This window comes from Lipophrys pholis, assembly GCF_963383615.2.
Source record: "Lipophrys pholis genome assembly, chromosome: 8".
Taxonomy (NCBI): domain Eukaryota; kingdom Metazoa; phylum Chordata; class Actinopteri; order Blenniiformes; family Blenniidae; genus Lipophrys; species Lipophrys pholis.
In genome coordinates, this window is record NC_137630.1 from 22,037,759 (window position 1) to 22,056,216 (window position 18,458).

At 41.6% G+C, this 18,458-nt stretch overlaps 3 protein-coding genes across 4 annotated transcripts; 2 read left to right on the forward strand and 1 right to left on the reverse strand.

The window, feature by feature from the left end:
• The first annotated feature begins 983 nt into the window (after nt 1-983).
• On the forward strand, nt 984-4,500 carry pym1 (PYM homolog 1, exon junction complex associated factor). Its single transcript, XM_080470281.1, has 3 exons — nt 984-1,240; nt 2,448-2,541; nt 3,285-4,500. Exons 1-3 carry the CDS (start codon nt 1,210-1,212, stop codon nt 3,772-3,774), a joined length of 615 nt encoding a protein of 204 aa, XP_080326407.1. The 5' UTR covers nt 984-1,209; the 3' UTR covers nt 3,775-4,500.
• Nucleotides 4,501-5,683: 1,183 nt separating this feature from the next.
• LOC308113527 (matrix metalloproteinase-19-like) lies at nt 5,684-10,954 on the forward strand (the record flags this gene model as incomplete). Of its 2 annotated transcripts, none has more annotated exons than XM_080469893.1 (9): nt 5,684-5,926; nt 6,697-6,785; nt 6,876-7,006; nt 7,347-7,559; nt 7,951-8,196; nt 8,271-8,330; nt 9,202-9,366; nt 9,511-9,638; nt 9,721-10,954. In XM_080469893.1, 9 exons carry the CDS (start codon nt 5,810-5,812, stop codon nt 9,958-9,960), a joined length of 1,389 nt encoding a protein of 462 aa, XP_080326019.1. In that variant the 3' UTR covers nt 9,961-10,954. The 2 variants fall into 2 exon arrangements, with proteins under 2 accessions (XP_080326019.1, XP_080326018.1); XM_080469892.1 differs by having other exon boundaries at nt 5,810-5,926; nt 9,514-9,638; nt 9,721-10,092.
• Nucleotides 10,955-11,087: 133 nt separating this feature from the next.
• LOC308113499 (transmembrane protein 198-like) lies at nt 11,088-17,610 on the reverse strand. The gene is made up of 5 exons (XM_080469852.1): nt 17,281-17,610; nt 15,778-16,089; nt 13,348-13,923; nt 11,818-11,945; nt 11,088-11,659 (listed from the first exon to the last, which is right to left on the reverse strand). The coding sequence occupies exons 2-5, from the start codon at nt 15,929-15,931 to the stop codon at nt 11,510-11,512; spliced, it is 1,008 nt and encodes a 335-aa protein (XP_080325978.1). The 5' UTR covers nt 15,932-16,089; nt 17,281-17,610; the 3' UTR covers nt 11,088-11,509.
• Between the last annotated feature and the right edge of the window lie 848 nt (nt 17,611-18,458).

Below are 18,458 nucleotides of genomic sequence, written 5' to 3' on the forward strand. Positions count from 1 at the left end.
GAAGTGAATTTATGAGAGCATTGTCAAGAATAATGAGAAAAACTATAAGATACTGGTGTGTTAACGAAGTAATGAAAAAAATCTATATCATCTCTAGCTACCCCTTGTTTAGAAATAATTTTAATGTATATACTTGCCCATCTATCCACTTAGAAGATAAATCATTATTTGGTGTAACTACCTTCTGTCATCAAATCCCATAATAAGAAACATGTTGCATTTATCTGTGTTGACAAGACCTAAAATTGAACACTTGCGTAAGATGAAATTGAATCCTGGTAGTGCCACTGGCTGTTAGCTCATATTGATGCTATTTCTTCCCAGTTTTGGGGGATTTTGTCCGGAAATGGTTAGCTGTTAACATCACAGTTTTTGTGACGAGTTGGTAAAATACATACAAACCAATAAATAAATAAATACACCCAGACGAAAACATAACTTTCTCTGCCAACATTCTCTGACATAGCTCCACATAGAAACTATTAAGCGAGCCACTATGAGTAAAGCTGCTGATCATGTCCATCTTTGAAAGCATGGTGTACCATCTTCTGATCATGTATTAAACTGTCCCAGCATGCAGGGCTGTAGCTACCACCGAGGACACCGAGGTCTGGACCTCAATGTGTATGTAATTAAACATCACTGATGATGTGTCCCAGAGCATCCACGGATGTATTTATACAACAAATATAGTTAAAACAATGCTTTGGATCTGGATGGTTTTATGACACACATATTCACAACATATATTGAAATTACTTGATTTAAATGTTTACATTTTATTTAAATTTTAGTCTTCATTTCGGTCGCTACTTGGGATAATGAGTGGAGGACCTCAGTATTTCTGAAACTCTGGCTACGGCCCTTCCTCCATGTCTTCTTTGTGAACTTTACTTTCATGTAAATCTGCTGCAAAATGCGTCGAAATGCGACTGACCACCCGAACGTGGCAACCCGAAATCCACGTCGTCACATCCGTGGACAGTCGGATAGGGTGCGCTCGATATGCCACCTCGTACCTCCCGCCCTCAGCGAGCAGGCGCTGCCATGACGGCTGTGGTGGCCTCAAGCGAAACAGTAACTCTCTAACAACTATCGGTGCATCCGCAGCTGGGCTGCTCGGCGGGATCGAACCAGGGACCAACAGCGGGGGACACCATTGCAGAGCGAGAGCACGGAGAGGAGAGGGGAGCCGAGCGGCGCACCAAAATGGCAACCCCCTATGTGACAGATGAATCCGGTAAGACCTGCAGACCTATGTGTCCGTGAAGCCGAAATCTGCTTCTTGAACAAATACAAGTCCGCACGTTTTCCACGTGTAACACATTTCACCCCCGATTCACCCGCTTCAGTTGTATCCCGGTTCTAATGGCAATTACCTCGAACGGCGAGCTACTGCTAGCTACCGAGCTGCTAGTAGCTCACTTTACTACTACAACCCATTTATAAAAGATTGTTTGTTTCTAGTCAGTTTCTATCTGAAATCGACCCAAAGCATTAATCCTATAACTTCACTTTGATTAAGAGTCCAAACTCGCCTTAATACGTCTAGAATGGAGCTCAGTTCTCACGAGCTAATGCTACCTAGCCGAGCCGACATGCTAATGTTGTTATGGAGGGAGCTGCGGGCTTTGAAATTACTTCTCGCCCTGTTTAAATGCTTAATTTAGTTATAGAAGTTAGTGCTAAAGAAATCAAAAGCAATCTAACATTAATCCACAACTTCATTCACCAAACATGTAAACCCCCCCCCCCCCCCCCCCCCCCCCCCCCCACACACACACACACACACACAGTTTAACAAACTCTTTGTATGCCGTAAAAGTTTGCTAGATTATTATTTTTTGGGCAAAACATTCTGTCTTTGAAAGATTATCCCCCTTCCAATAGTGCAAAATGAGTAAGGCACTAATATTGTGATATTTCTCAAACTGAAAGATCGATGTGAGTGGATTTGCTTTGTCTTTCTTTCATTGTTTTTGCGTGACGTCATGTCTCCGACTTTTTTTCCTGTTATTTAATTCTTGTGTGCTTATAAAGTAAAAAGAGATTTAATCTAGTTTGCAGAACTTCAATGCAGCATCATTTTCATTACCGCATGAAAAGTGTAGGTTTTGTTTTATTTCTGCTCGACATCGATCAATTCTGGTTTGATTCTCTATTTAAGTTTAGCCACACAGCTTCAAAACTGAAAAATAATCTGGTCCCAATTGTCATCTACTGAACACCAATCTTCATTCATGTGATGTTTTGCTGTCGAGTCATGTTTAATTCTTCAGTACTGCTCTTGGAACTCGCTCTCAGTTTCGCTCTTGGAATAAAATAATCCGTGTGCAGGTTCATGTGAAGACATCAACATGTTTTAACGCTACAAGTCAGCAGAGCGGTCCGCTGCCTGGGCTCTGAAACACCTGGACTCATTCTGTTTTTTTTTTTTCCCTCTACAGGGAAATACATCGCTGCCACTCAGAGACCAGACGGGACCTGGAGGAAGCCCAGGAAGGTGAAGGACGGCTATGTTCCTCAGGAAGAAGTCCCGGTGTAAGGACACGTCTACCTCAACCACAGCTGGACACTCCATCCATCCATCCATCCTTCCATCCATCCATCCATCCATCCATCTACTGTATATCTCCTTTCACTCTTGCTTTTTTCCTGTTTCCTTTGTTCTCTCCTCCCTTTCACTGCTCCATCTGTCATTTCACCCTTCCATCCTTCATATTTACTCCCTCCCCCCTCGGTCCTTTCTTCCTCTCTCCATCTCTCCTTCCTTCCTTCCCCCCTCTCTTTCCTTCCTTCCTTCTTCCCCTGTCCCTCCTTCCTTCCTCTCTCCATCTCTCCTTCCATCTTTCCTTCCTGAGAACTAAGAATTGATAGAACTTTATAAATACATAAATTACTTCTATAATCACTTAATGTTTAGAATATTCAAGGCTGGATTATCTCATAATCACAATAAATGAAAGCACGTGTGCACACGGCCATTGACGCTCGGATTGGACCTGATTTTCACAGATTTCCTTATATGGTCATTTCCTTCCAGGCAGGGCCTCAAGGAAGAAGAAGAAAACTTTCCTTTCACATTTGTCACTGTGACGTACAACATGCGGCAGAACTTCTCTAACAAACACAACAATCCTGTGAACGGCGCTAAATGTAGTCATGGGATTAGTGTGGCTTATGGATTATGTAGAGGAGTCAACATAGGATCGAAGACTAACTGTGTGTGTATAACAGATATAAAGAGGAATGTCTCATTGAAGTGTTGTTTTTTCTCCTTTCAGTTATGAGAATAAGTATGTCAAGTTTTTCAAGAGCAAGCCAGATCTTCCTCCTGGACTCAGCCAGTCCGAGTCAGCGCCACCGAATCAGCAGCAAAAGATCCCCGGCTGCGGCGGCGAGAGCGACACCGCCGGCCTCTCCAAAGCCGCCAAACGTAACATGAAACGCAAAGAGAAACGGAAACAGCAGCAGCACCAGGACGAAGATGGAGACGGAGACGCAGACGTGGAGTCTGTGAGCGACGCCATGGAGAACGTGTCCATTTCAGAGTCCACAAACAAGACGGTAGTTCCTGTCCCGTCTCCCGACGACGCGGCGGCGGAAAAGTCCAAGAAGATTAAAAACCTAAAAAAGAAGCTGCGACAAGTGGAGGATTTGCAGCAGAAAGTGGACTCTGGGGAAATAAAGCAGCTGACGAAGGATCAGCTGGAGAAGCTGGGCCGGGCCAAGGCCCTGCAGGAGGAGCTGCAGCAGCTCGAGCTGGAGTCATGAAGCAATAAAAGACATTCAGACCACACACACACACACACACACACACACACACCAGTGGACGTTTGCAGCTTTGTGATCGTAGCTTCCATCAAACATGTTCTGCACATTTGGTATTCATCATGAGCTCAGTCGGACTCGGCAGGAACCACAGCTTCTGTTTTTAGATTCAGATCACAAACGTTGTGACTCTGTCAGCCAGCCATTTATAAATAACTTTTAACTCCATTGTGACTCGTTTTGTGCATGTTTCCTTTTTTCTTTTTCTTTTTTCCATTTTGTATCATGAGGACTCAGTTTGTGTTGAAGAGTGTGTTGGGTCGTCTGCTTGAGAAAAAGAAGAATTTTTATGAATGCCTGCGGAGCTCCTGTCGTCACACTACTGTTGAGTTTAGACTTTTATTAAAATACACTCATCTCTCGGTGGTTCATCTCGTGTTGCTTCTCAGTTGAACTTCCTCACAGTGGAGGGGATGGACAGAATTTTGGACAGCTGGATGAATTTTTATTTTTTCTTTTTTTTTTTAAACAAAACATATTTTGCTAACTGTTTATAAGATGCTGATTTGAAGACGAGGCAGGTAAATGATCTGTACACTAGTTTTTGTGAACAAAACTCATGTAAACAAGTAAAAGCTGTGTAGATGAAGCCCGTTAAGAGTTTCCTCTTCTGTGCCATGGAGCTCAGTTTGTGTTGAAATACTATTAAAAACACAGATAATGAGCCACATCATGGACGCGCTCTCTTACTGCCATCAGACCTGCAACCTGCACGGCGGCGTGGAGAGGCTGGAAGGAAAGGCCAGAACAGTGAAGTCTACTCCTGTTTGAACAGCGTTTGGAGCGAGGCTGGATTTGAACCCACGACTTTCTTGCTGTGAGGCGAGAGTGCTAACCACTGCGTCACCATGCTTTTGGTCCACTTTTCAGCATTTTTCATACTTTCAATTTAAGTGTTTGACTGGAAGGAAAATATACTTTTACACAGCAAAGAGGGGGGGAAAAAAAAAGCAAACGCTCCTACCTCAAAATTAATCAAACAATTAGTGATTTATTTATGTGATTGACCCCAATGTACAATATTCAGTTAAAAAAAATATGAAGTTATCAAATATGGTCTCCTGTAAAATAAATCTCTTGATAGTTTCAGCCTCAAACCGAACGGCTGAACGGTGTACATATCACTTAACATCACATCACAAAGCAGTGTCATATCATGATCCAACAACTTGAAAGACAGAAAATGTCCCTCGGCTGAGGTGCAATCTGTGATTATTGAGTGTTACATCATCAAAATGTGATTTTTTTTTGTTCTTTCAATGACGTTTATTTCCACATTGTCACGGCAGAAGAAGGAGGCGTCTGTTTTCCTCTCAGACAATTTGTAGTGATGGTTACTCAGGGGTGTCGATGTTTCCTCTCCAGGGAGCTCCTGCATTCAGAGCAACATCATTTGCTGTTGTCTTATGAACAAAGTGTGGCTTACTCGTTTTCCTTATTGACCATAAAAGAAAGAAGAGTCACATTTTGTCGAAAATTCAGAGGCAGATGCGAGCAGCAGCTTCTCTTGTGCATCTGTCACACACATTGGAAAACAATTAAGTTACAGACCAAAGTGTTTATTTACTCCCATCTGGATAGAAGCCATCCCCTTTACTAGCTGGTGGGCAGATGATCTCCCTTGCAACCGAGTTAACTCTTAATTTATTGGCTTCCTTTGACGTAAACAACATTACCCTCAAGTTATTCTTACATTGTTCCAGACAAGTGGCTTTAAACGACGGTGGAAGAAGGCGTTATCGTCTGAAATAAGTGTTGTTTTTTGGTAGTTAACTCATGTTGAGGTTTTGAGGCAGGACCTGGAGCAGCGTTCAGTGGTTATAAAAAGCTGGACGAGTGAAGCAGCAGCTTCAGGACACCGAGGAGGGATGCCACTGCAGAGAGGGAGACCCAAAACCTGAAACCAACCTGACTCAATCTAGAGGAGTTTTTTAAAATATTTTTTAAATAATTTAATTGTAACTTTTTCTCTTTTATCATGGGGAAAGAGCCACTCTGGAAAATGGGGAACAGACTGGAGGTGATGGTGTTTCTGACTCTGATGACAGCAGCTTCTTCTGTGGTCCTGAATGGAAACCACCTCACAGAGGCGGTGGTAAGAAACTGCAGAAGGCAGAGCTGCTGATGTTCCGTTTTAAATATTCATGCAGGAAGAACAAGTGTTGCATGTTTTTCATGCGTGTGCAGGCATTTGTTTTATATTTTAACTAGGTACTCTAGATAACCCCCACAACAACACGCATGTTAAGGTGAATATTGGGGTCAGGAATTGTCCTGCAGGTCTGAATGTTAGTGTGTGTAACTGTGGCTTTGTGTGATGCTGAGTGTGATGAAGTGTATAAATAGACGGACAGAAGATCCACGGCTATATATTCAGCGGTTTTGCGCAGAGCTTCAAATCCATCCAGTTAAGTAGTCCAGGGTTTAAAACTTCTGTTATGGTGTCAAGTATTTTGTTTTGATAATCCTTTTGTCTGCGTTAAATCTATAGAGTAGTTACTCATCCATACAAATATGTTCATTTATAGTAATTTTTTATTCATGTGTACACATGAAAGACCTGAGTGTTGGCATATCCAAAGTTTTTTTTTGTGGGATAATCAAAGTAAATTGATGCAACCTGCAATTTCAATATGTTGTCAGCAGCATGATTGTGTAGCATACACAGATAATAAGAGACATTAAATTTAAAAAAAAGCTGTTGCCCCTCAGACTTTGTCACATGATGAAATCTGGCCCTTATTGAAACCAGTTTGGGGACCAGTCAAAGGGAATCTTAAGACTTAAATAGAAGTCTGATTCAGGTCAAAACAATTCCCTATGTGAATTCAATAAACCCGTCACCTCATCACCTCTTTTCTCCAGGTCTATTTAAAGAAGTACGGTTATCTGCATGTTCCCCTGAACAGTGAAGACACAGGTTACCAAGCAGAGCACATCCAAGCAGCTCTGAGGTCAATATTTCTCACCCACTTTGAACGTCTTTCACTTATTCCCCAGACTGTTGTCAATCGAAAGTCCAAAACTTTCCTGTCGACGTTAAGTCTTTTTCAGAACGCGACGAACCTCCGGATGACAGGAAGACTGGACTCAGCCACTCTGGAGATGATGGAGAAACCGCGGTGTGGTCTGGAAGAGGCTTTCCACAGCAAGTCTCTGAAATATCGAGTCCTGGGTGAGTAACTGCAGACATACTGTCAACCTGTTGAGCAGAGGCGGGGCCGAGCCCTACTTATGGATCTGTACATCTGACAGGGCAGGTTGCTCTTCTTTTTCTGAACCAACCTTTGTTTCATTTTTGTGAGGCCATCTGTGTAAAATTTCTCTACTATTGAAAGGTAGAGATGTTATCACTGCAACTTCTTCTGCTTCCATCCTCTTCTCCCGTTATCTCAAAAAACATGTCCAATCACGACCCAAAGAGTGACGTGTTACTATGACGATGAACACGTTTTTACTTTTAACCATTTGACCACTGAAAAGAGTGAAAAATAACTGAGACTCTATGCGAACAGGCTACTGGCACAAGAAGACGCTGACCTACCGTATTTACAACTACACCCCTGACCTGGGTCGGTTACAAACCCGCCTGGCGATCCAGAGAGCTTTCAAGTATTGGAGCGATGTATCGCCCTTAAGGTTCAAGGAGCTGCATCGAGGGAGAGCAGACATCAAACTCTCCTTTCACAGAAAAGACAAGACGTGTCCGGTGCCGTTCGATGGGCGAGGTAGGAGCCGGGATGTGATATTCCATTATAACCTCAAGCAGGGGTCTCAAACTCCCCACTTCAGTGATTGGTTTGACCGTTCAAATGATGAAAAAACCATACTATATATATATATATATATATATATATATATATATATATATAAAAAAAAGCAGATAATAAGTAGTTGTGTCAGTAGAAAAAGAAGCTGCTCGGCTTTCTGGAAAACCAGTTTGATGAGCAATCTATTGAAAGGTTTTAATTTGATATTTAAGAATGATCAAAATAGTCTGCATCCACTGACTGCAGTTTTGTAATATTTGAAATCCTCCAGCTCAACGTGAGTTCGTGACCCTTGATTTAACTAAGCACGTTCATGTTTCACTTGAAAACTGTGACTGACGATCTGCAGGCCACATCTTGGCCCACGCTGATGCCCCCAAGTCTGGCATTGTGCACTTTGATGCGGATGAACTGTGGACCGAGGGGGAGACCACCGGCTCCAATCTGAGGATTGTGGCGGCTCACGAGATCGGCCACGCTCTCGGCCTGGGTCACTCTCAGTTCTACGATGCCCTGATGGGACCCATATACAGCGGGTACCGCTCCGACTTCAAGCTACACCCAGATGACATAGACGGGATCCAGGCTTTATACGGTAGGAACAGAGTACCATCACACTGTGATAGAAATGCAAGACAGAACAAACATGCAGAGCTCTCCTCTTCGCAGGTAAACCAGAAGCAGCTGTTCCAGATCCTTGCAAAGCCACTCCGGACGCAGTCATGTTGGGTATGAAGACTCAAATCTAGTCAAACTTCGAATTAAAATTGCTTCGCTTCCTCGTTTTTCACACCAACTCTGTGACGATGTAACGAGTCTCCTGCATAACTTACACACATGTTCAGGAAAAGAAATGAATCGCTTACTTGATACTGAAATAACTTACATATATTGAGATTGATCCAGATTGTTTAACATGCTATCTGGAGCTCCCTTACCCACAATGCATCTGATTGGGCATTCATTGAAATGCTTGGAAATTGTCGAATATTTCAGTAACTGCTGAATATTTAAAATGTTTAATGCACACGGCTTGTTACCAGCAATATTGACCAAAATTTCAAATGCATTATGTGTCATATCTTAGAGCGTCGACGAGAATAAGAAAAATTCTTATCTTTGAAGGGCTGTGGAATATTATAAAGTAGTATTTTTCATACATTTAATACAACGCTGTTGTTGTCCAACAAAATAATGCATCATTTGCAAATGATGGTGATGATTAGCAAATCTTGGACAATTCTTACTATATACGGTATCTTTATGTCCGATACCACTTCAGTCATTGTTAACCCTGGTTACCACAAGAAATGTATGATTCAAATGTTCGTTTTTGAACTGTGAATAGGAAATAAGATTATCTGAAAAAGAAAAAAAGAAAATCTTTATGCAAAAGGGGAACGTGTTAACCACTATCTAGTTCTTCATTGTTATGTGCATGGTTCTTATCATGGTTTTGCATCAACACAATAATGTGCTGGAAAAACTTAGCAACAAAAAGAAGAACTGTAAAATGAAATATACTGTATGTGAAATGGCACAAAACATCAACCAGATAACATTTTTATCTCATGTCATCTCTGGCATTTTGTCCCTGCAGGGCCTTTGAGTAAGACGTTCTTTTTCAGTGGTCTGTACGTGTGGACACTGTCCAGTTGGGGCTTCAACACTCCCGTCCTGGCCTCTGTGCTGTGGAGGGAGCTGCCAGCCGGCCTCGATGCAGCTGTTCACTCTCAGCGCACAGGGAAATCATACTTTCTGAAAGGTGGATTTTCTTTACATTTCTTACAGAAATACAAAAAAAAATTTAACAAACAAAAAAAAACCCAAATGCTTTTAGTTTAGTTTGGTTTCTGGGTTTACGAGAATGTGTTTGGAGAATACTCCTTTTGTGTTCATGTGCTTTCAGAAGACAAAGTGTGGCGGTACACAGGCTTCAAACTTGACCGTGGCTTCCCCAAACGTTTGCTCAACATTCCTTCAAACATCGATTCAGCTTTTTATCACAGCAAGAATGAAAAAATTGTTTTCTTCAAAGTATGGAACTCACATTTTCTTTATTTTAAAACATGCAAACCACACAGAAAGGTTCCAGTTGCTGATCTCCTCTTTATTATAGGGCTCTGGATATTGGCAGTGGGATGAAGTCGGTCCAACAGACTTCAGCTCGTATCCCAAACCCATCGGGGAGCTTTTCCATGGAGCACCAAGCAACCCTGATGCTGCATTCAGGTGGACAAACGGACACATTTACCTGTTCAAAGGTGCTCATTACTGGCGTGTAAACCAGCAAGAAGAGGCTGTAGAAAGGGGCTATCCCCTCAGCATCCCCTCACGCTGGATGCAATGTGACGACTGAGCCACTAGAGGCCGCCACTGACCTCTTGTGCTCAGTGAAGAACAGTGAGACATAAATACATCGTTTGTATTGGTCATATAAACCGCCTAATCTGTGTAGGTGGATTTGACTGAGCTCTGCTGTCTCCTCATATCCTGGTTATATTATAATATATTATTGAACCTTTCCTTTCACCAAATCTTGACTGTCAAGCAGGGAAAACTTGACTATATATTTCTTTTGCCATTTTTGAAAGAATTATACCCATTTTGGTTTATCATGCTTTACAATAACATTAATATAACTTAAACTTGATTGTGGCAATTACGCCTTGTGGATGTGTTTTGTATGGTATCACTATGTATTATATACAGTCTAAAAGTCTATATTGATTATGCAAATTATGCTCTTTTTTTTAACATCTGCCATGCACAAAACAGCTCTCAAAATATATATTTTTGGAAACCTAACTAATTTCAAAATTTCTATCAATTTGCATATTTTGAATGTGTAACTGGTTGGTTTACAGGCAAAACAATTTTTTGTGGTTATGCATGCAGGATGTTTTGAGTACGAGGTGGCACGTAAACCCCCCAGCAGATGAAAAAGCCAACTGACCTTGAGCATGCTGATTAAATCAGCTGTTTCCTCACGTGGAGCTCCCCGGTGCGCTGAGCTAAAGGATTGTTCTGTTTGGCTGAAACTGCAGCTACTTTTAAATCAACTTTAAATCCATGTTACACAGTAAGAGGAAACCTACAGAAAAACCCACGAATGCACATGGGGGAAAATGCAAACTCCTTACAGAAATAGCAAATCTTGAAATGAAGATTTGAGATGAAATGATAACCACACTTGCAGCCTCAAAGGTGAGACACCAACCTGTGAAAGTTGAAATCCCTCATCTACTTTTATAACAACCAACCACCCCTCACACTTTCAGCATAATTGCTGCCTTTTCAGCTGCAGAACCAGAAGATAACAAACTGTATAAATTTGGTGCTGTTTTTGTGTCACTTTTGACTCTCTGACGCCTCTCTTCTTTTATAAGCGCAGCAAACATTTTCGAGTATTCTCTTTTAGACTTGGTCAAATTTTCAATACCATACAAATAGAGCAGTAATCAACAAACCTCATAATACCAGACTGTGATATGAAGTCAATGTTTTATTGGTTAATTGTCCAAGATACCACCTTTATATGCAAGTTCTCAATTGTATTGCAAATGCTGATATGATTCCATCAGTGTTTGGCTTGAAAGTATAACTGCAAACAAATCTAAACACATCTGAAATCTACAAATCCAAAGACATGGAAGGAATAACTGGAGACTGGAATGTTGGTTTGCTGTTGTGTGGTCATCATGATCCTGCATGCGTCACAAATTCTGGTTGTCATTGGGAAGATAATCTCAGAGCATCTGAGAAAATTATCCGACAAAGAAGACTCGAACTAGAAGACGATGGGAATTGTTTCGGAGGAGGTGAAAAATAGAAAAAAAACAAGACATTTTGGTCCAATAGACACCTCAAGGTAGGTTCAGTGTGCAGTCACTCAACGCTGCGTTGGATCACACAGAGAAGACCGGAGAGGCAGCGGTCAGAGGCACCATGGAGCCCGTCTCAAAGTCAAAGTCGATCAGAGTGTGTGTGACGGTGCTGACGCTGCTGGTGGAGGAGCCCGTCCCTATCTGACGCTCCTGAAGGCTCTGGAGGTAACTCTGGAACAACAACAGGAGGAAGGCACGCTGTTATTTCACAGGACAAACTCAATACACAATGTTTTGAAGATGAAAATATACAGTCCACGAGGTATGGAGTTTGCCCCTGGAGAAATAAAGCTGATGCTGGGTGACACATTTCAATGTCAGACACTGACCGGTGCCAGGACGTCCCCTGCATAGCGCTTCAGAGGAGGAGGCCTGCGCCGACGGTGTGGTGGATGTCTCCTGCGCGTCTCTTTATATCTGCACTTCTTGGTATTTCTTCTCTGCTTTGTAAAATCAGCTGAACACATTCAAAAAGAAAGAGAGACAATTTACAATGAGCATCACAGACGGGTTCTATTCCAACGATAAAAGGGTAAAAATCTTAGTCCACTGTGAAATTATAATTTTGTTTTGCAGTCATGGTATAACAGAGCATGAAGTTTTCAAACACAGCCTTTTTCTTCTACTTATATAAAAGATAATAACTGCACTATTGTGCAATGCTGTACTTCAAATGTATCATGCTCAACGCTTGTAAAACTTGGGAATTCAGAAAGTTATCTAACAATTTACAGTCTGAACAGAGAGTTCACAAAGGGTTTGAGTTCCCACCGGAGGAAAAATCAAAATAATTCACTTGAGAAAGAGCCGTTTGTCACAAACCAATGACAGGGTATAACTGAGTTATTAAACAGTGAATGAAAACCTGGAGTGAGAAACACCACCATGAAAACGAACCCTTTAACATCCACTGTAGGAGAATAAAAAGAAAATCTAATTTCTTTACATTTGACATTTTTCCTTTTTTTACATAAACATCAAGTGACTTTCTAGATTTCTAGTATTAATTTCTAGACCTATAAACGTACATTTTCCTTTATACAGAGTATTGTATTTTCAAAATTACCTGATCTTAGATACATTTTTGGGGAAGATAACTATTGCATTTGATATAAAACACAAATAATTGTTTTTTCTTTTCTTGACAGAACAAAAATAAAATGCTGTTTTTAACAATCAAATATGGGGAGTATAGCACGCCTCAGCTGGGGATGGTTGAGATGGTAAATCAGGTTGACTGAAGTTTTTTTTATAGAAAATAGTGAGTCTAGACTTTCTCCCCTGAACAGCTGAGCAGGAAGTTAAAGAGTGAAAGAGAGCCAAATAGTACAGCAAAGACCTGGCAGAGGTATGGAACTAAAAGTTTCTGAGACTCTGGATGAAAAAATACTGATGAGAGACTTTCAGGGGAGACAATCTCTGAAACTGTGCACAGGAACAGACTGCCGCAGGCTGAGAAAATCTCTAAACTAGACACCTTAGAGCCAGACTGGCTCAGGGAAACTGTTCTGCATGCTGGAAGTGTTGCTTTAAAAACATTGCTGGTGTGTGGAGAAAGAATGTTTTCTCATGAATGTGGGGAGACTTATTGATACACAGCAATATGTGAAGACTTTTTCAGAAAATCTCATAGAGTTAATGAAAAAACCTCAGATCTTATTACTGCCTCAAGCAGTTATTGCCTGGACTTGAATCACCACAGAAAACATTCATTTAAAATGAAGTGAACGATCCATGAAATAAAGACCATAAAGTCATAAAGAGATTCACCAAAGAGGAAAAAGGTTGTGAATCTTCACAACAACAAGCCAAGAAATAAGAGAGAAAGCGTCAGAAGTTGCAGACTGAGTGAAACTGACCTTCTCTGTGTGACACCCCTTTGGCTGTGAACCACCACTGCACCGGCACGCTGACGAGGCTCAGAACAGGACAGATCCCGCCAATCGCCCAGTTATACCAGCAGAGAGGTCGAGGCTCAACTTCACAGAACAGGTCGTACACCTGATCCGGCAGCATGAACGTCCCCACCAGGTAGTCCACGCACAGCGTCACCATGGCGGCTCCAAACACAGACATGTAGACGATGCTGAACAGTTTCTGCCACTGAAGAATGATGACAGCTGCAACGATGCTGACGGCCAGGACGACGCTGAGAGGCACCCAGACTGGGGTGAGGCTGTGAAACTGAGCCACGACCACCAGGACAGAGAGGGAGAGCAGGCTGCCCAGCTGGAGCCCGCTGAGGAGGAGTCCCATGGTGGACACCAGCATGGTCATCAGCCCGCACAGCACACCCATGCCCAGGCCGATGCCCGCCTTCGTCTCCATCCCAAAATGTGTGTTGAGTGAAGGCTCCTTGTAGTATAAGAGGAGCACGCTGCCCGACGCAAAGAGGAACCCTGAGAAGAACATGACCATCCGGAAGCAGCGGTATCCTGGAAGAGAAATGATAAACAAGTTGGAAGCTACACATCATCATTTTAAGGGGAAATGTTAAAAGTTAAAATGTGATGTTTTATGATTTGCAGTTTTGTGAAGTTTTGGGAGGAAACCGATGCATGAACAGTGAGAACATGCAAACTCCAATACTTACAGAACTAGCTCTGTCCAACACACACACACACACACACACACACACACACACACACACACACACACACACACACACACACACACACACACACACACACACACACACACACACACACACACACACACACACGCACACACAATTGTGAATGCTTTTATATTGAAAACCTATTTGATTTCCTATCCTAATGATGTAAGTGATGTTTTATCCATTTGCCTTTGGGGAAACATGACTTGATCCCAGTAATACGCTTGATTGGAAATATATAAAAAGAAAAAGACACACTTAAGCACATAAAACTAATGCAAGTGTTCCTTTTCAAACACCGAGTGCATCTTGGAAGGCATTTTTAGGGTTACTTTTGGAGATTAAAAATTTAAAGAGCTGAAAGTTACTTTAAAAATCAAAATTCATCAAACACACTGATGAATACTTCAGTGTTGTGAAGAACACATTACGAAACATTTACTGTGACACAGATACTTTTGACAGGTACAAGTAAGGAGCTGATTATTGGTATGAAATGATTAAATCAGAAACAGTTACTTAAGTTTTTATGAGTTTGTTGTTGATTCTGAATCAAGTTTCTAGAGTGGTCACACGCTGTTACTATTCCATCAAACTCCTGTTTAGGACGAGCATCACTTTAAGCCTCCTGACATCAACATGAGAGATGCCAGCTGTAAATAACATTAACATTATCCTGCAACCATCGGGACTCATTAGCATCACTTCAGCTGAACTTCATAAGACCCGTCTGCTGCTCTGTGCATGTTGGCGTGCAATCTGTTTCTTTCAGTACGTGAAAACCTCCAGATTATAGAGCATCTTGCTTTCACTAATTACAAACTCTATAGGTTAACACAGCAACAATACAATAATACAACAATGTGCACATAACTGATCCCGGTCTAACTGAGCGACACGTTTACACAACAGATGCTTTCCAAAGTCCTTTTTTTGTTGCAATAATTAAAAAAAAAGAAGAAGAAGAAGAAGAATTTTAAAACTGATAATCATTTTACAAATGTCAGTAACTTGCAATGTCCATGTCTTTTCATTGAGTTTGCATGCAATATTGCAAAAAATATATTTCTTCTCAAATGCAGCTAGAAAAACCTGTAACAACTCAGTTTTTACACTCTAAATTTAAACCTTTTTAGTAAAGTATATATAACATTTTACCAACAGGTAGAGAAACAGGAGCTCACCGTCGGAGCCCTGATGAACTTTCTATCCTCTGGTTTAACACTCTGACATCAGTGAGGTGTCACAGATGTCATTCCAACAGGTGGCACTTCAAATGTGCTGCCTCTGTCAGATTCTGACACAGCACCACCCATCTGCCCCCCTCCAGCTCTGAGTGGCTGATCCACACTAAACCCCTGGCAGCCTGCACGCACCTGTCACGGTTTAAGGCAGTGGGGCCCGATTCTGGTCCTGGAAGGTCACTGCTCTGCAGGCCTTCACGTGCCGACACATCTGAATGTGTCAGCAGAAAGTCTGAGAATGAGTCACTTAATATTATGTGTGTGTGGGAACAGGCGGGGATCTGACACCCGCAGGGGAGTCGACACGCAGGATCTGGATTGGATAGCACTAGATAGCGCTTATCAACAAATACAAATATCAGAATATAGGATATTGAAAGGCCTCAGCATTAGGCGGCCCCCACAATGAACCCCATCATGATACATACCGAAAAAGCAGTAGATGAGGCCGAACGAGAGGCAAACGGAGCAGACAATTGTTTGGATGACTTCATACTTCATATTAATCTCAAATGTACATATGTCCACTTCGGTTAAGCCAGCCCCGGGCTCCTCGGTAACATAGAGACGCGGGACTTCCATCTTGCGGGATTATTACTTCTGTTGCTGTGCAGCTGCTTCGGACGTGAATCTGCTTCGTCCGCTAAAGGGATGGAACTGGAACATCCTGCGTGCGGCGTCCAGGCAAAGAGGAAACTCCTGAACCAGGAACGTGAGCTAAACAGCTTCCTGTTGTGCACCTGCAAAAAGACAACGCTGTTTTTAAAAACTCTCACAGCGTGAAACACACAGCTCTGGTTTCCTGTCAGTCTAAAACCATTCCGGGAAACATTCCTGTGAAATATGACCGCCATTCAATTGAACATGTGACACTTTCAAGAGACCCATTAGTTCTTGTTTAGGTGAAAATATTGCTGGAAGTGGTTTATAACCCACTTGTAATTCCCTGCTCAGGAACAAGAGAAGGAAACTGGAGATCCCCTCTGACTCTGTGTTTTGTTCAAGAACAGGATGCAGATGAGGAAATGACCTGGTGCCATCGTTATTCAGACGTATTGTTCCCAACATCTGTTTACTGGACAATATAACAAAAACAGACTGCTATCGGGTAATGAAACACACTAAAAGTAGCAGTACAACTACTTTTCTAGATAATCTCAGCATACTTGAATTAGCATTGAAACATCCTTATTATACCAAAATTAAAACACTCATTCAGTATTATTTCTGAAGAAATAATAGAATAACTACAGTTGTATTTGTACCAAGTTGAATATTCATTATTGGACCGTGAAATGGAGGAAAGTATGTATATGAACCCGCTCAGAAAGTAACTACACTTACTTTTGGTTGTTTGGGTACAGTTTCACATTACAAACCAAAACAAATCAGAGGAAATGTTTAACTCCTGCAGACACAAAATGTCTAACTGCACAGAAGCATGACTCATATTTACAGACTCCTCTTATCTGGGCTCATAGTAAAACGGTCCGGCTGCAGTTCGCATTACTGTAAAGACAGTGTAAGCAGCTCAGGCAGATCTCACGGTCAGCAAATGGAATTAGAGAAGCTTTAACAGGTGAGTGATCCTCCTATCAGCCCCACGTCCTCCTATAGAGGTGAGGGTGAAACATGAAAACACTTTCTAACAGACCAAAAAATACACAGCTGAATGATAATAATATTGGAAAAAGAAATTGCTCAACAAGCTGTAGTAAGATGAAAAAGCTATTCCAATAACTCCTTTTATATTAGTTTGTGAATGTTTTGTTCAATTCAGTCATAAATAAAGGATAATTCTGAAAAGCGTCTGTTTGATTATCTATATAACTTTAAAGATTTTAACAGAGTGCATTTCAATGAGAATTTACAGGAATAAATCAGAACCTCCCAAATAAGGATATGAAATAAAGGAGTAATAACAAGCTTACCTTGAGAGACGCATAGCTTCACATGGTGAAGGTGAACTTCAGAACAGAAACAGAAGTTGTCCTCACTGGTAGTTTTCAATCATTAAATCACCATGAAGCCAAGGGGGAGAGAGGAGTCAGGAGTTTTGTCAGGAGTTTCAGAGTGTGTCTGTGTGTGTGTGTTTCCCTGTGAGTCCTCATCGACGCACTAAGTCCCTCATCTGTGGCTGTGAACAGCTGACGGCTGACTCTGAGAGGAAGACCATCTGCCCCCAGCGTCAGGACGAGGCCCCCGCCAAGTCCAAGGCCGAGCCAGGTGAGAGTTCAACTCTCACTACCCATGAGCCCACTGGAGCCTCAGCTCTGACTGCACTGTCAGGTCAGAGTGTGTGTGTGTGTGTGTGTGTGTGTGTGTGTGTGTGTGTGTGTGTGTGTGTGTGTGTGTGTGTGTGTGTGTGTGTGTGTGTGTGTGTGTGTGTGTGTGTGTGTGTGTGTGTGTGTGTGTGCGTGTGTGTTTTTTTTACTCAGTGCAACTTTTTCATTAAAATCAAATTCAAGTAAACTCAAGTAGAGGTTATTGCTGTAGATCCTGATTTACCTTCGCTTTTGAGAATCTCATATTATTTTATATATATTATAACTCATATTATTATTATTATTATTATTATTATTATTATTACTATTATTAGTGTGTGTGTGTGTGTGTGTGTGTGCGTGTGTGTGTGTGTGTGTGTGTGTGTGTGATTCTCAATTACACACCACTGTTGTTGGTTATGTAAAATATATTTTGTGACCCATTTACCGTGAATAACATGAACTTTTCGACTATTATTAAAAACAGAGCATTACAAAGTAATCTGTTTTACTGTAATACCTTTGCCAGCAACAAATGCCTTCATGAAATACTATCACATCAACATATATAGTGACTTGTAACTATTAAGTCGTATTAGAAATGTAAACTGTTGAAGAGGTGCAGTGGTGCTGTTTAATGACCCAGGCTGGAATTAACTCTATGGGAAGCTGTTATCTCCAGTAAATAGCAGCTGTTACTATTCCACTAAACCCCTGTTTGCTGGGGGAGGAGCTCCTCATTAATCGTGCACCAACTGAGTGCTTCTCTCACTCTGAGGATCATTAACATCAGGTTGTATCCACAGAGTAGCTGTCATGCATCAGCAGCCTCAAATAAACACCAG

Bases quoted from the DNA above. Each gene is read 5' to 3' on its own strand.
- pym1 (XM_080470281.1), top strand. From the start codon at position 1,210: ATGGCAACCCCCTATGTGACAGATGAATCCG. The intron at 1,241-2,447 runs GTAAGACCTGCA...TTCCCTCTACAG, and splicing joins CTATGTGACAGATGAATCCG to GGAAATACATCGCTGCCACT. The intron at 2,542-3,284 runs GTAAGGACACGT...TTCTCCTTTCAG, and splicing joins CCTCAGGAAGAAGTCCCGGT to TTATGAGAATAAGTATGTCA.
- LOC308113499 (XM_080469852.1), bottom strand. From the start codon at position 15,931: ATGGAAGTCCCGCGTCTCTATGTTACCGAGGAGCCCGGGGCTGGCTTA. The intron at 13,924-15,777 runs GTATGTATCATG...TTTCTCTTCCAG, and splicing joins CCTCATCTACTGCTTTTTCG to GATACCGCTGCTTCCGGATG. The intron at 11,660-11,817 runs GTCAGTGTCTGA...TTGTTGTTCCAG, and splicing joins CAGGGGACGTCCTGGCACCG to AGTTACCTCCAGAGCCTTCA.